The sequence below is a fragment of the Magnolia sinica genome, chromosome 18 (genome assembly GCF_029962835.1).
Source record: "Magnolia sinica isolate HGM2019 chromosome 18, MsV1, whole genome shotgun sequence".
NCBI lineage: Eukaryota > Viridiplantae > Streptophyta > Magnoliopsida > Magnoliales > Magnoliaceae > Magnolia > Magnolia sinica.
The window spans coordinates 18334228-18352733 of NC_080590.1; the positions used below are offsets into that span (position 1 = coordinate 18334228).

The window sequence follows — 18506 nt, forward strand, 5'->3', positions numbered from 1 at the left end:
AAAAGAAAGCCAATCCAATACTCAAGTGGGCCAAAAATGTGAGGATTGGATGTCCACAGTCGAAATATTTATGGGGCCACCAAAGTTTTGAATATGGGTAATATTTGTGTTATCAGCTCATCCCAGTAGAAATGATGTTAATAATGGTATGGATGGCATTTAAACATCACCATTAAACCCAGGGAGGTTTCAGCTGTACAAATTTCCCTACTCGCCTTTTCCTTTAGTGCGGCTCGGGGTGTACATCGAGTCGAACTGCTCGAACTCGGCTCGGTCCTGGAGCTTAACTGGCCAGCTCGGCTCGGTTCGGTTAACAACTCAAGCCAGCTCGGGCCAAGTTAGAGCCAAGATCGAGCCGAGTTCGTCATTGAGGCATTTCCGCAAACACCTGAACTGCAACTTCATAATCCTACTATTTGTAAAACAGAGACAATGATTTTACAGGTATTTTATCAAACACCTTCTAAGTAACATAAAAATAATAAATAAATAAATAAATAAATAAAGAGAAAAAAATGTATTTGTTTAATGTATATACCTTGCTTGCCACTGGCCACATTTAGTTGTCATTTTATCAAACATTTGGTGAGCAACATCAATGGCAAAGTAATTGAGTCACCAAACTGGTTCGATTCGAGCTGGATTCGATCCGAGTCGAGTCGAGCTGGGGCCTGCTCGAACTCGGCTTGAACTCATTTTCAAGCTCAAAAAATGAGCTCGACTCGGCTCAAACTCAAGTTCAAACCGAGTTGAATCGAGCTTTTTCGAGTTGAGTCAAGCGAGCTAACCAAGGTAGCTCGGTTCATGTACACCCCTAAGTGCGGCCAACTTGAGTCTTGGATACTGCTCACCTTTTGTCTCAAAGTCCTAAAATGAGCTCACAAAACAGGTGGACGGGGTAGATTTCTCATAAATATCACGTTTCTTGCACAAGAACTTCCTGCAAAAGGCTTCCGCAGGAAATACACGTCCGACATACCACTGTTTTGGTACATCTCTCATTTTCCTCAGTTTAAGGAGAGGCCATTCATTCATCAAGCCCACTTGGGGTACATAGAATCTGATAAGCAAAGTTTGCACACCATTTTATATGGATCATTTATAAATGGACGGTTCGGATCATTCTACATATCTACTCCAGAATTAAAAATCCCATCCTCTACAAATTACTAAAATACCCTCGTAAAGTATTACTTACTAGGAAGATGTCTAACAAAGGAAGATGTCTATTAAAGCTACGGCGGAAGGAGCATTTATTGATTCATTGTAAGGTGAGAGACTCCAACCAATCATGTTTCACCCCGTCAATTGGAGTTCGGTATCTAATCCATTCCCGACGTCCACCATTAAAAACTTCTAAAGGCCACAATTTCGATCAGGTTGATGTTTGTGTTTTCCCTTCCATCATGTCTTTGTTAACCTGTGAACAGGTTGGATTTCAGATAAACATTATGGTGGGCCTTAGAAAGGTTTCAACGGTAGGCATCATTCTCCCCACTGTTTTCTATGGTGGGATACACTATAGCTTTGGATCTGCGTCATTCTTTGGATCATACGCTAAAATGATATCTCCAAATGGATGAACAGTGTGGATACAACACATACATGCATGGTGGGGCTAACAGAACTTGGTGACGTCACTTCAGTAGCGAGTCTCACTACCAAACCTGTCAGTAGCTAATCTGCGTCCGTACAATTATTAGGATTCAGTAGCCAAAAGGGTACTGAAATGACGTGGTGAAATATGATTGGTTGAGTCTTTCCCCTTACAATGAATCAATAAATCCTCCTTCCCTGGTGACTCTGTTAGACATCTTCCTATTTAAGTAATACTTATGTGAGGGTATTTTAGTAATTTGTAGAGGATGAGATTTTTAATTCAAGAGTAGATATGTAGAATGATCCGAACCGTCCATTTATAAATGATCCATATAAAATAGTGTGCAAACACCGCTTATTAGATTCTATGTACCCCAAGTGGGCTTAATGAATGAATAGCCTCTCCTTAAACTGAGGAAAATGAGAGATGGACCAAAATAGTGGGCTGTCAAATGTGGATTTCCTGCGAAAGCCTTTCATAGGAATTTCTTTTGCTAGAAACCTAGGTGGGGTCCACCTTGATATTTGTGAGAAATCTACCCTGTATATCCATTTTATTAGCTCATTTTAAGACTTTGAGACAAAAGGTGAGCCGTATCCAAGACTAAAGTTGGCCGCACCAAAGGAAAAGGTGGATAGGGAAATTCCTATGGTTGAAACCTCCCTAGGTTTGACAATAATGTTTAAATGCCATCCATACTGTTCATAACGTCATTTCTATTGGGATGAGCTGATAACACAAATATTACCCAGATTCAAAACTTTGATGGCCCCATGAATATTTCAACAGTGGACGTCCAATCCTCACATTTCCAGCCTACTTGAGTATTGGATTTGGCTCATTTTTTGTCTCATATCCTAAAATGAGCTCAAAAAATGAATGGACTGGGTGGATTTCTCAAAAACATCATGGTGGGCCCCACCTAGGTTTTCAGCATAGAAACTTCATACGAAAGGCTTTTGAAGGAAATCCGCGTCCGGATATGATTGAGTGACGTGGTGTTAGAAGACACAATCTGTGTACCCCCAAGTGGACCTGATGAATGATGATTCCTTTTTCTTGCACAAAAACATGGTGATAACTCATAAGCGTTATTTCCAGACCATTTTATATGGATCATTTATAAATGGATGATTCGGATCATTCTACATATCTACTCCTAATTAGGGTAGTACATGAGCAGATTTAGCTCAGTAATTCACTCGACTTGATTAAAAAAGATCGATTCAACTCGGTTCGAAACTGAGTTCGAGCCGAGTCGAGTTGAATTTTTGAGCTCGAAAAATTTCGAACCAAGTTCAAGCTTGCCCAAGCTCGACTCAACTCGGATGGAACCCAACTCGGATCGATTCAGTTTGCTGACTCTGTTACTTTGATATTGCTATTGCTCACCAAGTGTTTGATGAAATGACTCAATGAAGTGTTGCTAGTGGTAAGGAAGGTACGTATATGAAACAAATATTATTATTTTTCTTGATTTTAAGGTTATTTACAGGGTGTTTGATGAAATACCTGTAAATCCACTGTTGTTGTTTCATATATAGCAAGATTTTGAAAGTACAGTTTATATGTGTTTGTGAAAATGTTGCACGGGCGAACTCGGCTCGATCTTAGCTCAAACTTAACTCGAACTGGCCCGAGCTGCTGACTGAACCAATCTGAGCTGGCCGACTGGTGTACACCTCTACCCCTGATACTGTATATAATTTAAAGAATTAAAAATCTCATTGTCTGTAAATTACTAAAATACCCTCACACGAGTATTAAAAATATAAAAATGTCTAACAAATCTCCCTACAAAGGAGCATCCGTCGCAATGGAGAGACGGCTGCCACAATTATTAAGGCATATCGCCCCTCAGCCAATGGTACCACAGATCACGTTGACAGCTGCATACATGCATTATACAAATGCTATGGAACGATTCTGCTCTCAGTTAATATATATATTTTTAAAATCTGAACCGTTGACTTTCTAGATGTTGTGGGATCCTGAATCCAAAGATATGATGCACATGATTTTCTTATGTTCATTTCGTAATCTAGATCATCCATTTTGTGTGACCTTCCATCAGTAAATCATTCCAAAAGATCTCATTGATAAAATAATCCCGAACTTTCGTTTAGGGACCTGATTATATACGGTGGAAGAGCAATGCAGCATTGGTCCACATAGAGCCGTGAGATGGACATGACCCATCCATGGTTGCGTTAGGACAACCGTCTGGACCGCTGAATCATGGTCCTATTTAGACAGGATGCATGGAAGCCGTGGTTTATGTACAACTGAGAGAAGGCTCGAAATATGTGGTCAGGATCTTCCAATCGATGAGATTTACTGTACATAATCCATCCACTGTGGACTGAATTAGAACAACCGTCTGGATGGTTAGATTATCCGTCCCACTTGTACAAATAGGAAAAATAAAAAATAAAAAAACCAAGGATATTGCGCACGTACGAGGCTTGTTAGACCCACGCACTTCTATACAAGTGGAGTGTGCCTAACAAAACAAGTTGAAAGATAAAAGTGGTGGAGGAATCAGAAGAAGGGAAGATGATCTCTATTGGATTTCTTCCTTTGCTTTTTCTCTTCTTCGTTATTGCATTCCTCAGGCCAACATTCAAACGACACAAAAACCTTCCACCTGGGCCCCAGCCATGGCCCATCTTAGGCAACCTTCTACAGCTGGGCAACAAGCCACATGCTACACTGGCTCACATGGCCCGAATCTATGGCCCACTAATCTCGGTCCGGCTTGGGGCCAAGCTCCTCATAGTCGCATCCTCCCCGTCGGCTGCTGCCGACGTTCTCAAGACCCAAGACCGCCTTCTCTCTGCCCGTGACGTCCCACACACATACCGTATCAAGGATTACATCTCATTCTCCTTGCCGTTCGCATATGAGTGCGACGACCGGTGGAAGGCACTGCGGACCATCTGCAAGACCGAGCTCTTCACGACGAGGATGTTGGATTTTCAGACCCATTTGAGGGAGAAGAAGGTGTCGGAGGTGATTGGCTTTATATTCAGTAAAGAAGGAGAGGCGATGGAGATGGGTGAAATGGCATTCGCTGCAGTTTTCAACATCATCGGCAATGTTGTTTTCTCAAGGGATGTTCTACAGCTGGGAGATGATAGTAAGAAATCTGCTTCAGGGCTGAAGCATGATATTTCGAGACTTCTTGAACTGGGCCTGGCGCCGAATCTGGCAGACCTCTATCCAGTGCTCGGTTCCATGGATATTCAGGGACTGAATCGGGAGGCGACGGTGTTCATCAAAAGGCTCTATGATATATGGGAAGAGTTCATTCGTGAAAGGCGAGCGGCAGGCTATGATGGTGGTGATGCAAAGGGTGACTTCTTGGACGTTTTGCTCTGTGCTGGATACGAAGATCTCCAGATTAAGGCCACGATTTCGGTTTGTAATTCCTTACGCGTCTTATACTGATAGGTTGCAACTGGCCGAGCTAATGCTAGTCCAGGCCTGGCACAAGGGCAGAGGACTCTTGTCTCTGACCACCCAAAACATGGTTAAATGACTTGGCTACCTAGACTGACTCGTTCAGTCCTGAATCGAACCGGGTTTCACCCTAGTTGGGTCTGAAAACCATGCCCTAAAATGTCTATTAATTGCGTAAGGTATGGGCAGAGACCTGGACTGCATGTCCCACTAACCATGTGCTAGTTTGGGCTGTCAATAGGTATGCAACTCGGTGGCTTGGGTCAGGTTGAGGGTCAACCTGAACTCAAGTCGCCCAACCCAACCCGAATTCCAACCCGAGGTGCCTGTCTTGAACCCAACACGGATTCCTTTATAATCAGTTCCAACCGGACCCAAAGACATGATTATTTTGAACCTGATCTAATCCAACCCAAGTTTATTCAACTCAAAACCAACCCCAATTTCATATCGGGTTGGTGTTTTCAAACCTGAACCTAACAGAGGACCTTGACATCCCGACCCGACCCGACCTGAGCTTGGTTTGGATCACCTGAACCCAAGTTGCAGCCTCGCTTTCAATGGGTGCCAAGATCTGCTGGTCGGATCGGGTCTAGGTCCCATTTTGTACCCGAATAAAAATCAGGTCAGGTTGGGTTAATGTCTGGTCCACCCCTTTTCGATTTGGTTAAAATCGGGTCTGGAATTGGATCCATTTACTTTTAGTAGTAATTATATAAATAATATGTGGGTATGTTGGTACCCGACTCGAAAGCTTCCAGGTTTGGTTCCATGAGATTGGGACCTTAAAGGACCGTGATCCTGCAAGACCTGAAACTTATTAGCCCAGGTACAAGTGCTCTTAGGACCCCACATAAATCAGACCGGTTGACAGCCCTAGTGCTAGTTTCATACAGTTTTAAATGAGCTAGCCACGGTGGTCCAACTAAAATGGCCATTGGGATGAAGCAGACCCGGATGTTAAATACAACAATTAGACTCATAATACTGGTTTTTGAACTCGCCCAAATCTAATCCAGATCGTAACTGGACTAGGCCATTACTAGTAGGCTCCGCCTAGTTGGAACCCAGCTTGTTTGAAGTATCTAAGGAGACTATCATGTGGTTGGCAGGACATGTTTGTTGCAGGGACCGATACCACCACCACACTGATCGAGTGGACCATGTCGGAGCTGGCTAGAAATCCCAAAGTGATGAGAAGAATCCGCGATGAATTGCAAATGGTCGTTGGTGCCGAGAATGTGGTGAAAGAGTCCCATCTCAATCACCTCATCTATCTCCATGCATGCATCAAGGAGTCTCTTCGATTGCACCCACTGGTCCCGCTTCTACTCCCACGCCAAGCCCTCGACACATGCGACGTCATGAATTACACCATCCCAAAGGACTGTAGAGTGATGGTGAACGTATGGGCCATTGGAAGAGACCCTGGAATTTGGAAAGACCCGCTGACATTTTCGCCAGAGCGGTTTATGGAGACTAGTGTGGATTATAAAGGGAATCATTTTGAGTTCACGCCATTTGGTGCTGGAAGGAGAATCTGCCCTGGTTTACTGTTGGCTACCCGTGTCGTCCAGCTGATTCTTGCTTCTTTTATCCACACATTCCACTGGTCTCTTCCACATGGAATGCAGCCTGATGATCTGAATATGGACGAGAAGTTCGGCCTAACGCTTGAGAGAAAACATCCGCTAGTGCTCGTCCCCAAATCAGTGGTTTAGATTGCTATCAAATGCATTTATTTGAATAATCCTATTGCATTTTGTATGATAACAGGTGCAACCTTTTCAGTTTCCTGTTCTGTTCGCTGTCATTGTGGGGACTGGTCCATTGCGCTTTTCGGCCCTAACCATTCGGCCTGATTATACCTTTTTTCCAATCAATATTTGGAAAATGGATCACACCGGCAAAAAAGTGTGGGAATGAACTACTACTGTTGAAATCTTCCCAGAGTCTACTGTCGGTTTATTTTCTCTTTAACCTTTTCATAAAGTCACGTGAACTTGGATGAAAGTAAAAAAACAAAAATCGGCTTAATTAAAGCCTTACATGGCCACAAAAAGTTTTTAAGAGTAGGCATTCGATTCCCATTATTTCCAGTAATTTAGTCTACTTAGAGACTGAGAGCTGCCTCATTTTTGGTGTCATACCTAAAATGATATGGAAAAATGGATAGAGGGTGTGGATCTGGGACGCGGATTGCGTCCTACCCCACCCATCTCTAGCCTGAACGGGTCGTTCTGTGGGCAGGCCCACCATGATGTCTCTGTTTATCCAAGCCATCCATCCCTTTTCTTGTATCATTTTAAGGCATTGAGAATAAAAATAAGGTAGATCCAACGCTTAAATGGACCACACCACTTATTGCTCTTGCATTTAATGCAACTGACATTAATGCCTTGTGCATTTAATGCAACCGAGCTTATTATTTGATGTGGTCCACTTGAGCGTTGTATCTGCTTCATTTTTTGATTATGCCTTTAAATGATTTGAGAAAAGGAATGGACGGCTCGGATAAACAGATACATCACGGTGAGGCCGCCCACAGAACTACCCGTTTGGTGCTAGAGACGAGCGGGGGAAGGACGCAATCCGCGTCCGTGGATCTGATGATGATGGGCCTGGTAAGTTCCAAGTGCCAACACATCCGGTTTTCTTTTCTCTTCTCGTAATGGGCTGCACCACATAGCAGCATGGCAATTCTATGTGCTTCATCACTGTCTTAAGGTTTGGGATCACATCATAAAATGACAAGGAAAAAAACAGATGAACAGCGTGTATATACAAAAAGTACATCAATGTGGGCCCCACACGGTTAGGGTAACACCAATGGTAGATGTTACTGGGGTAACTGCGAATCCGCTCCCTCCTTCAGTAAGATCCGTACTCGCTATTAAAATAGTTTATAAAGATAAGGTAATGGAGAAATCTGTGGATAGAAAGATGATCTCCACTAGGTTTCTTCCTTTACTCTTCATCATCTTCCTTCTTGCATTCCTCGGGCCAACATCCAAACGACACAAAAATCTCCCACCTGGGCCTCAGCCATTGCCAATCCTAGGCAACCTTCTACAGCTTGGAAACAATCCACATCTTACATTGGCCCAGTTGGCCCGAATCTATGGCCCACTAATCTGATGTAGAGCGAGTTGCGGACAGTTACATGGCCAAGATGGATCAGAAAAGGCCCGGTTGATGACAGAAGTAATCCAGACCATCGAACCTTAAATCGGGCGTATCTTGCAATCCGGAATGAGTTATCTGACGTAAAATATATGATTTTGAGGTAGAACGAGCTACTGAAGCCAACCAACCCAGCTACGCAGGGTTGCGCAGCCCGGAATTGCGAAAAACCCCTGGATCGATGGTCGTTTCCCCATTTTAATTTCGTTTTTACTATAAATAGTAAGTTTTAGTTTGATTATAACTCTTCATCCGTCGGGCTTTAGGAGTTGCGCCCAACGTGAAAATAGCTTAGAATAATTAGGAGAAACGGTTTGGTGAAGCCAAATAGGACACTTACTATTTTTGGCCGAAAACCTTGCGCACTAGTAGACATCATGACCGTGTATAAATAGTAAGTTTACTATTTATAGTAAGTCGCGGATTCTAGGAGTTTGAGTTGTAGTTTGATTCTGATTTCTTTCCCATTGCTTGGTACCCCTATTTAAAGGGCTGTGAACTCGTTTTTATTCATGAATTAATCAATTTCAAATTTATTAGAATTTATTTCTATTTTGTGCTTTCTTTCCTCGTGGATTCGAGAAGTCTCTGTAAGGAGTCCAGAGAAGCTCCGTGGATTCGGAGTAGTTATCCTCATCACGTTCATCCCTGCGTCATAATCTCAGTCTGGCTGGGAGCTAAGCTCCTCATCGTGGCATCCTCCCCATCGGCTGCTGCCGACGTTCTCAAGACCCAAGACCGCCTTCTCTCTGCCCGTGACATCCCTCACACGTACCGCATCAAGGATTACATCTCATTCTCCCTGGGGTTCGCATCTGAGTGCAACGAGAGGTGGAAGGCGCTGCGGACCATCTGCAAGACCGAGCTCTTCACGACGAGGATGTTGGATGTTCAAACCCATTTGAGAGAGAAGAAAGTGTCGGAGGTGATTGGGTTTATATTCAGTAAAGAAGGAGAGGAGGTGAAGATCGGCGAAATGGCATTCGCTGCAGTTTTCAACACCATCGGCAATGTTATTTTCTCAAGAGATGTTCTACAGCTGGGGGATGATAGTAAGAATGCTGCTTCTGGGCTGAAGGATGATTTTTCGAGACTTCTCCAACTGGGCATGGTACCGAATCTGGCAGATTTCTATCCGGTGCTCAGGTCCATGGATATTCAGGGACTGAATCGGGAGGCAACGGTGTTAAACAAAAGGATAATTGATATATGGGAAGAGTTCATTCAAGAAAGGCGAGCGGCAGGCTATGATGATGGTGATGCCAAGAGTGACTTCTTGGATGTTTTGCTCTCTGCTGGATACGAAGATCTTCCTATTAAGGCCTTGATTTCGGTTTGTAATTCCTTATGCTTCTTATACTTAGCTGATGCTAGTCCGGATCTCGCACAAGGGCGGAGAACTCTGGCTCTGACCATCCCAAAACATGGTTAAATGACTCGACGACTCAGACTGAATCGAGCCGGGTTTTGCCTAAGTTGTGGGTGACTCGGTATTGAAACCGATTGGGCTACCAAGTCCTGGTCTGAAAACCGTGCCACAAAAATCCATTGGCTAAGGTACGGGCAGAGACCTGGCCTGTCCCACTAACCATGTGCTAGTTTGGGCTATCAAAGGGATGCAACTCGGTGGTTTAGGTCAGGTTGAGGATCAACGTGAACTCTAGAGGACCACCCCGCAACCTAACCCAACTCGAATTCCAACCCAAAGGCCGGCCAAAAAAAAAGATTCCTCTACGTTCAAATCCAACCTGATGTAACGTGATCCAAAAAAAAAAAAAAAAAAAAAAAAAAACAGATTCCACTATATTCCAATTCAACCTGATGTAACATGATCCAATGTGACGCAAAGACTTGATTATTTCCAACCGTATCTAATCTAACCCAAGTTTTGTTCAACCCAAACCCAACCCAATTTCAAATGGGATGGTGTTTTTAAACTTGAACCAAATCAGACCTTGACATCCTAACCCAACCCAACCTGACCTGAGCTTGGGTTGAGTTACGTAAACCCAATTTGCAACCCTATCTGTCATTGGGTGCCCAAACCCACTGGTTGTATACACCCCATCCCAAGTTGATAGTTAATTGAATTTGAACTAATGGATGGACAACCAAATCCCAATCATAAACTCAAATTGTAGAAGCCTAAACCATAAGAACCTTAATCATAAACCCTAAATTCAGCTCATTCTACCTAGTCAACCCATCAGCCTAATACTGAACCTTAGGAACCTAAAACCCTACAGCCTTGAGTCAACTCACCCAATCAACTCATCCGGTCAGCCTACCCAACCCTACAACCCAGTCAATTCACCTAGCTAATTAAGCCCAATACTAAGCCCGAACAAAAGCCCGAAAGCAAACCCAATCGGAGAAATGTGTGAAACCTCAAAGTAGCAGCTTTCATAGCAAAGCCTCCACACGCTTGGAGGATGTTGCTTGCCAAAGCAGGGAGTCCAAGTGGGGACCAACGGCGACCATATGACACTCTCCCTCTTTGGGTAGCGTCCCTCAAGCATGTGGAACTCTCCTTTTTCAAACCCCAATTGTGTAGTTGAGGTGTATTTACTTCGATACCCATTTCTTTATTCAAAATTACTCTTTTACCATCTCATTCAACCCATCAGATGATGTCATTTAGTAATCTTCAATCTTAACCCTTCAACCACCTTTTTTCCATAGAATTAACAAGAATTAAAAGAAAATTGAGTTGGAGGCTATATATAGCCCCCTCCCCTTCTCATTTCAAGCATCGTAAATTCAGAAGGAGTCCCCCACTACAACCAGTAAATCCCAGTCCATTCCTCCACCAAGGAGAGTAATAGTGAGAGTGAAAGATAGAAAGCCCAACTTTGGTCTAGCCTAGCCTAGCCAGAATCTAAGCCTCCTAAGTTACCTAAGTTTAAATATGAGTCACTCAGTCTAGTATTGCAACACACCGTTCATCCAAACGTTCAAGCTCAATTAATTTCATCAAATAAGTGCATTAGGATTGTGCAACATTCATTCCCTTCTCAACCCCCTTGCTCTTTATACATATCAACATTACAATGTATTTCATCGTTTTATCACATCTAACTGGTAGACTTATGCTCCGAGGCTTACAGATATATTCAGATCCTGTCCACCAAAAACCTTAGCTAGTTAGCAATCGTTTTGATATATACATTGCATTCCATCATTTTCTTATATCTGACTGGAGGGCATATACTCTGAGGTCTGTGATATAATTGGATTCCACCAAACCTTAGCCGGTTAGCCATCGTTTTATTATAAGCATCAATACATCATCAAACATTATATACATACATACTTTGTACCTTGCACTCGATCGTTTTAAATGTTTGCCCAACGACTTGCCAATTTAATTAGATCTTGCCCATCAGAAATTTGGATCAATCAATCATCGTTGTCATTGCATCATATTGTATTTTCTGTATGCGAGAACTAGTCATATTCCTCATAAATTAGTTAAATCTTGTGAAGTAAAAATTGTACATCTATATAGGCATAGTGGGTGTTTAACACCTCCTTTCTCTGTAACTGCGGTCCCTTACTCATAATCTCTGAAACATAAACTCACAAGTCATCTTAGGGTTAAGAATCTTCGAGTTCTCAACCTTAAGCATTTCTACAAAGTTTAACCCACTATAGGATCATAATATTTGGTTAGTGGCGACTTTGGTAAAATATAACACCCATTTATTCCAAACGAACCCTCAAGCGAGGTAATAGTGGAAAGCAAGAGTCGATCTCCTGTCCCCTTGAGAAATCCACTCTCCAATGTCCACACTGACCAAGTCAGGTTTGACTCCCATTTTGTACCTCATTAAAAATATGGTGAGGTTGGGTTAATGGCTGGTTCATCAATCTTGGACCTAGTTAAAATAAGGTTGATGGTTAGATCTAGTTAATGTTATTAGTAGTAATAATAAAGAGTACGTCTCAAGACCAACTGGTTGGACTGCAATTTATAGTTCACCCACCAAATAAATTCGGTTCTAACATGTGCATGTGACATCCAAAGATCTGCTAGGTAGGTATGTGGTGGGTACCACCCACTGGAAAGCTTCCAGGTTTGGGTCTCAAAAAATCAACACGGGGACCTGAAAGGACCTGGGGCAATTAAGACCTGAACCCGATTAGCCCAGGTATAGGTACTCTTAGGACCCCCACATGAATCAGACTGGTTGACGGCTCTAGTGCTAGTTTCATACGGTCTTAAATGAGCTAGGCCAAGGTGGGGCCAACTCAAATGGCCATCGGGATGAAACAGACCTAGATGTTAAATACAACGATTGGAATCATAAAACGGGTTTTACGAACTCGCCTAAATCTAATCTAGACTGTAATTGGACAAGCCCATACCTTATCTGCCTGGCCCGATTGCAACCCAGCTGGTTTAAAGTACTAAGGAGAGTGTTATGTGGTTTGCAGGACATGTTTGTTGCAGGGACTGATACAACCACCACACTGACTGAGTGGACCATGTCAGAGCTGGCTAGAAATCCCACAGTGATGAGAAGAGTCCGCGATGAATTGCAAATGGTTGTCGGTGCCGAGAAAGTGGTGAAAGAGTCCCATCTCAATCACCTCAACTATCTCCATGCATGCGTTAAGGAGTCCCTTCGATTGCACCCACCAGCCCCACTTCTACTCCCGCACCAAGCCCTCGACACATGTAACTTTATGAATTACACCATCCCAAAGGACTGTAGAGTGATGGTGAATGTATGGGCCATTGGAAGAGACCCTGGAATTTGGAAAGATCCGCTAACATTTTTGCCAGAGCGGTTTCTAGAGACTAGTGTAGATTACAAAGGGAACCATTTTGAGTTCACGCCATTTGGTGCTGGAAGGAGAATCTCCCCTGGTTTACCGTTGGCTACTCGTATGGTTCAGCTTATTCTCACTTCTTTCATCCACACATCTGAATGGTCGCTTCCACATGGAATGCAGCCTGATGATCTGAACATGGATGAGAAGTTCGGCTTAATGCTCGAGAGAAAACATCAGCTAGTGCTCGTTCCCAAATCAGTGGTTTAGATTGCTATCAAATGTATTTATTTGAATAATCCTATTGTATTTTGTATGAGAACGTGTGCAACCTTTTTTGTTTCCTGTTCTGTTGGGTTGTCTGTGTGAGGACTGGCCTATTGGGCTTTTGGGCCCAACTATTTGTGGCTAGACGGACTCAACTTTAGATCCAGTGATTTGTCCAAAGGCTGATTTAACTTTTTTTTTAAAATCAATATTTAGGTGAACAACTCATAACTTATCATAAAAGTAGCGTGGGAAATAGCAATGGGCCCTAAGCCCTGACCTAGGCCCCAGGGGTGGCAAGGGCTTCAAATTCAGGCCCTTTTATCAGTCATGCCAATGATGAATAGCGTAGTCCCGTTTGCCCGGTTGGCCGTAGGAAAGAGGGGCATATCAAACTAGGAAATTGTTTTCTTTTACTATGGCCCACCAAAATTTCAGATCAGGATAAAAGTTGGACTCTAAAGATTTCATGAGGTGCTGCATCACTTGTGCGTTCATAGTTTGGGCTCATATCACATGGTGAGTTTTCAAAAAGTTCTCACGAGTACTTGTGGGAACTGGTGCACAGGTGATATATATATATATATATAGTCCGTGCGAACTGGTTCGCAGGTGAGCATTCCGCTATATATATATATATATATATATATATAGGGAAAAGGTACTATACGCTCGACCTTACGGTAGCCCTCCGTAAGGTCGACTGGTGGCAGCCGGATGAACGTTGGATTTGAGTTTTTGAAACCAACGGTTGAGATTTAAGCGCAGTTCAAAGGAAGAAAACCGGTGAAACCGGTTATGGTAAGGTCGAGCACGTACACGGCCCCTTAAAAGGTTGTTTTACCCTGTCTGTCCGGCTCTCTCTCTCCCTGAACGTCTGCAAGCGGCCCTCTCTCCCTCAATCCGTCACCCGACGCCCCTTGTAGCCTCTCTCTCTCTCTTCCCTCTTTCTCCGATGGCGGATTCGATGAGCAGCGACGACGAGCAGGATTACTAATCCGATCGAGACTCCCTCCAAGGAATCGAAAACGACGATGAAGACGATTGCGATTGGCCTTCTCCAAACGTGCCCTCTTGTCAGGTCTGTAACCGCATCAGATTCTTCTCGAGAAGATTGATTTACATTTGAAATCTGGATTCTTCCTAGCTTTGAATCACAATCGTTGGTTTTAGTTTGGTCGGTTGATTCTTTAGATCGTGGATGATGATTGCTCAAAAAATGGATTTTTAGGCCTTTTCTGTTTTTACTATCAGCTGCTGCCGCGGCGGATCCAATCCTATGGAAATTGAGAGAATCGACGGAAGTGGAATATTGATTTCTGTTGTAATGCGTGCAAATTATTTCTGTGTAGAAGATTGTTTCTTGGATTGGGTGTGAAATTTGCAAATTGGAATGCGTAGGATTGAAATATGCTCCATATTTTAGGCGGAAAATTAGTTATGTGATGGAATCTTATTCATTTTTGGGGATTTTGATTTTATTGATTGAAGATAGTTCGATTGAAAATATGCCCTTTGAATTGCATGGATGATCTTCGACCTGTTTGACGAATGGGGTATTATGAAGTATTACACGATGCTCAACAGAATGAATTGTGTATTTTCTCCCACAGTAACTTTATAGATAGGCCCACCTTTTGCTGATCCAGACTGTTCATCTGGTGAAGCCTGTGATGGATAGGACATGGTTCAGCAATTTCCTTTGTCGGGTGATCTTAACTGCTTTTATTGGGGCCTGTGAATAGAGAGTTTAAACAACCGTCCACATTCAATGGAGAAAAAAGGAAAACTGTCAATGGTATGGTAGGTATTTCTGTCGCAACCATGCAGGTAGGCAACCTTTCTGTGTTCCATCCCATTCAACTGATGCGTGGCCCATGATGAATGGTTATATATTAAAATTTCAGTTACCACTCCCAAAACCCATGCATAGCCATGTTTTTGTTCCACCTCCAGATAGCCAGATCTGTAACGTTTTGCATTGGCCTTTACAGGCAGCAAATCGGAAACTAATCTCATCTCAACTTTTTCATTGAAGCAGTGTCTCTATGATCAACATGTTTGTACTTGTGATGGTGGCCATGAATACCATACTGCAATGGACTGCTTGAATGCTTCCCTTGATGGAGATGGCCTGCTGTATGTCCTCCTCACAATTTCCTTGCCTTTTCGCCTCTAGACAGTTAGTCGAGATGGATACTATTCAGGGAAGTAGTAAAGTAGGGAAGATCATTATCCTTCCCTTCAAAGATTCCTTCCCAAACAAGTCTCCGCATAGCTGTGAATATCTTCCCATATGCACCTTGCAACTTTGTAACATGAAATTGTCAAACATACAAGAGCACCAACCCATTCTCACACTCATGTGATCACTCCAAACTGGGTCCCACCCAGCAAGCTCATATCTACAAGATCTGTGGAATAATTGATCTGATTTTGACAAACTAATCACCCATTTTGGCCATAATGACTTGGATTAATGCTAATAGTATTTACTGATAAGATGATAAATTGCATCTAATTAAGTTTGTGGTCTCCGAGGAACTTTAACATGTTCTAGTTATCTTCTTGGAATTTTGCACGTTATCACAAAAGAATCGCTTTTGGCTGTGCAGGTTATAAATCCACTCCATGTTTTCCCCCTGTGAATTCATCTCCAGACTCTTGGTGTAGTTTCCCATGTTTGATACTGATATAAATTCTTGCAGAGAGAAGACTTGCATAGGGTAATTGACTTGCTAACACTGAGTGAACAACATGCGCAGACTCTACTCATCCATCACCGTTGGGATGTTGAGAGATTGTTAGCAGTACTCATAGAGAAGGGAAGAGATAGGTTATTTTCTGAGGCAGGCATAATGGTTGTGGAGCAGCAAGGGCTTTCCTCATCGCAGTCATCATCTTCAATTACTTGCAATATCTATATTGAGGATGTTTCCCCATATGCGGTTACAACAATGGACTGCGGCCATTGCTTTTGCAACGATTGTGAGAATTCACCTTCTTATCTACTGTATCTTCAACCATGATTGTAAGAAAAGAATGGTGATGGCTGCTTCCATGAGTAGGATTCTGAATCCTATTCTTGCTGCAGTTTTGTGTGACACCTGGATTCTGGGCAGTTAATCAGGTGTGCCCTACTGTGTGCTGCCACATCTAATTAAGAAAAATATTTGCGTGCATGTTTCAAGGACAGTGAAACATTCAACTGTTGTTGATTGGTATTTTAAGGTCGTTGAAATTTTGAATAACATTTTCTTTTTTCTAATAACTTCCTTCTCACTTATGAAATGAATTGAGAAATTTATAAGGTTGAGTTTGAATGCACAGATGAACTGAATTGCAATAATTAGTTATAAGGTTGAGATTTTTTTAAATTTTTTTTTCATTTCCTGAGAATTGATAGGTTTATCATCCCATCCACATGACACATTGCAGGTTTATGTATTGATCAGGTCCACACATATAGAAAAATTGCTCACATTTTAAAATAAAAGCCATGAGTCCATGCACTAGAAAAAAAGAAGAAAAAAACTAATACTATTGGATGAGAATGTTGTTATCTTCAGGAAATATTACAAGTTCATTTTGCTTGTGTCTGCAGGTTCTGGGTACACCTGCTCAAGAAGAAATCAAATGTATGAATCGAAACTACACCAGTTTAAATTCCCTCAGATGGTGAAGATTGGCAGATTTGGGATCCTAATCCTAACTGAAACAACTACAAAGCTGTCATTTCAGGGATGTTTATGGTAGTAGCAGGCCTGACTCAAGTTTCAGACCTTGTTTAGTTTAATTTAGTTTTATTAATATTATTATTACCATTTTTGGAAGCTAGTTTCATGGACGAGATAAGGATATGAAAAACAAAATCAAAGTAAATAATATCTGATGGAAGAAATGTTAAAGAGCCAGGTACCGGTGCTAATACTGCACGTGCATACAAATGCATCTTTAGTGTTAAAGAGCCAGGTACCTGTACTAATACTGCCCAACAGCATCACCAAAGAGGATACAAGTACCTCTATCTTTCCAATCTACATATCGGGAAAGCGCATCAGCACCAATTACTAGAACATTTCGAAGGCCACCCGCTGTGATTAAAAGCAGTACTGTTTAGTTGATAAATCATGAGAAACAGCATAGCAACCCACTTAAGGCAAGGAGCCCTACCCATATTTGGGATTTCTTTTTCTTTTTCTTTCTGGTTCTGTGTTCTTCTTGATGGGATGAAAACAACACTTCAGAGGGAACTGAGATCTTTCCAAATGGGTTGGTTGGGTTTTTAATTTATGTTTTTTACTTTGCTTTGCCTACAAGAGAGTCACCGAATTTTCCAAGAATCTGTTAGACTTGGCACTTTTAAACTGTTTCATGGATTTTGCAGGTATGCTTGACTGTTGCAATTTAAAGTTTCATACTGCAAAATGTGATTTGTGCATTTTAGTTTGATGCCTAGATTTATTTGATACTGAAATAATGAGATTTTATTTTGTTCACTTCCATCAGGTTTTCTGGAGCAGATAGGGAGTGGACTCTCTCAAAGTAATTCAAACAAGGAAACCCCAAACTTACAAAATGCTTTGCCTCTCTCAACACCCAAAGATGCTAGTTCTGTTGCTTGGTCATGCATCATGACATGCTCTGTGGTTTGCACCATGCATCATGCATGCTTAAACAAGGAGTGGAGCATAGAGGATTTATTTATTTATTTTTCATGTATTCAGACCATTGTAAACTTATTGTTGTAAATATATATAATTTTTATTATAAAGTTGTACAATAAATATATATAAATCCGTAAGGTAGGGCATGCTTAATGTGCATGTATAAATTTTTGCTGCTATGGTTTTCTTTCATAAGGAGATGGAAGGGTGGTTGCTGCTGTGGTTTTCTTTCATAAGGAGATGGGAAGGGTGGTTGCTGCTGTGGTTTTCTTTGAGAGGGAAGAGTCCCAATCAATCTCTTCTTTAGCTGGGTGTTCCAGTAGTTCTTGATATCATTATCAATACTGCCTGGCAACTGAGCAGCTATGATGGACCACCTGAATTTCCGCTATTTCAGCAGTGGATCACACTTCGTTGTGTGATAGAACAAGAAGATGGATGGTATGGATGATAAAACACATGCTTCTGGGTAGCCAGCTGGGAAAGAGTTCACTTTCACCTATAGCTACGGTTATAATCCGTAGTAATTAATACCGTAGCCATAGGTTTCT

At 42.2% G+C, this 18506-nt stretch overlaps 2 protein-coding genes and 1 long non-coding RNA gene across 3 annotated transcripts; all 3 read left to right on the forward strand.

Moving 5' to 3' along the window:
- Positions 1-4118: 4118 nt before the first annotated feature.
- LOC131233061 (probable (S)-N-methylcoclaurine 3'-hydroxylase isozyme 2) lies at positions 4119-6901 on the forward strand. The gene is made up of 2 exons (XM_058229637.1): positions 4119-5020; positions 6175-6901. The coding sequence occupies exons 1-2, from the start codon at positions 4157-4159 to the stop codon at positions 6781-6783; spliced, it is 1473 nt and encodes a 490-aa protein (XP_058085620.1). The 5' UTR covers positions 4119-4156; the 3' UTR covers positions 6784-6901.
- A 378-nt stretch (positions 6902-7279) lies between these two features.
- Positions 7280-13316, forward strand: LOC131233271 ((S)-N-methylcoclaurine 3'-hydroxylase isozyme 1-like). The gene is made up of 3 exons (XM_058229918.1): positions 7280-8201; positions 8911-9578; positions 12683-13316. The coding sequence occupies exons 2-3, from the start codon at positions 9126-9128 to the stop codon at positions 13289-13291; spliced, it is 1062 nt and encodes a 353-aa protein (XP_058085901.1). The 5' UTR covers positions 7280-8201; positions 8911-9125; the 3' UTR covers positions 13292-13316.
- An 850-nt stretch (positions 13317-14166) lies between these two features.
- LOC131233272 (uncharacterized) lies at positions 14167-18132 on the forward strand. The gene is made up of 2 exons (XR_009165156.1): positions 14167-14369; positions 17798-18132. It is a non-coding gene; the product is annotated as an uncharacterized LOC131233272 (long non-coding RNA).
- The last annotated feature ends 374 nt before the right edge of the window (positions 18133-18506 follow it).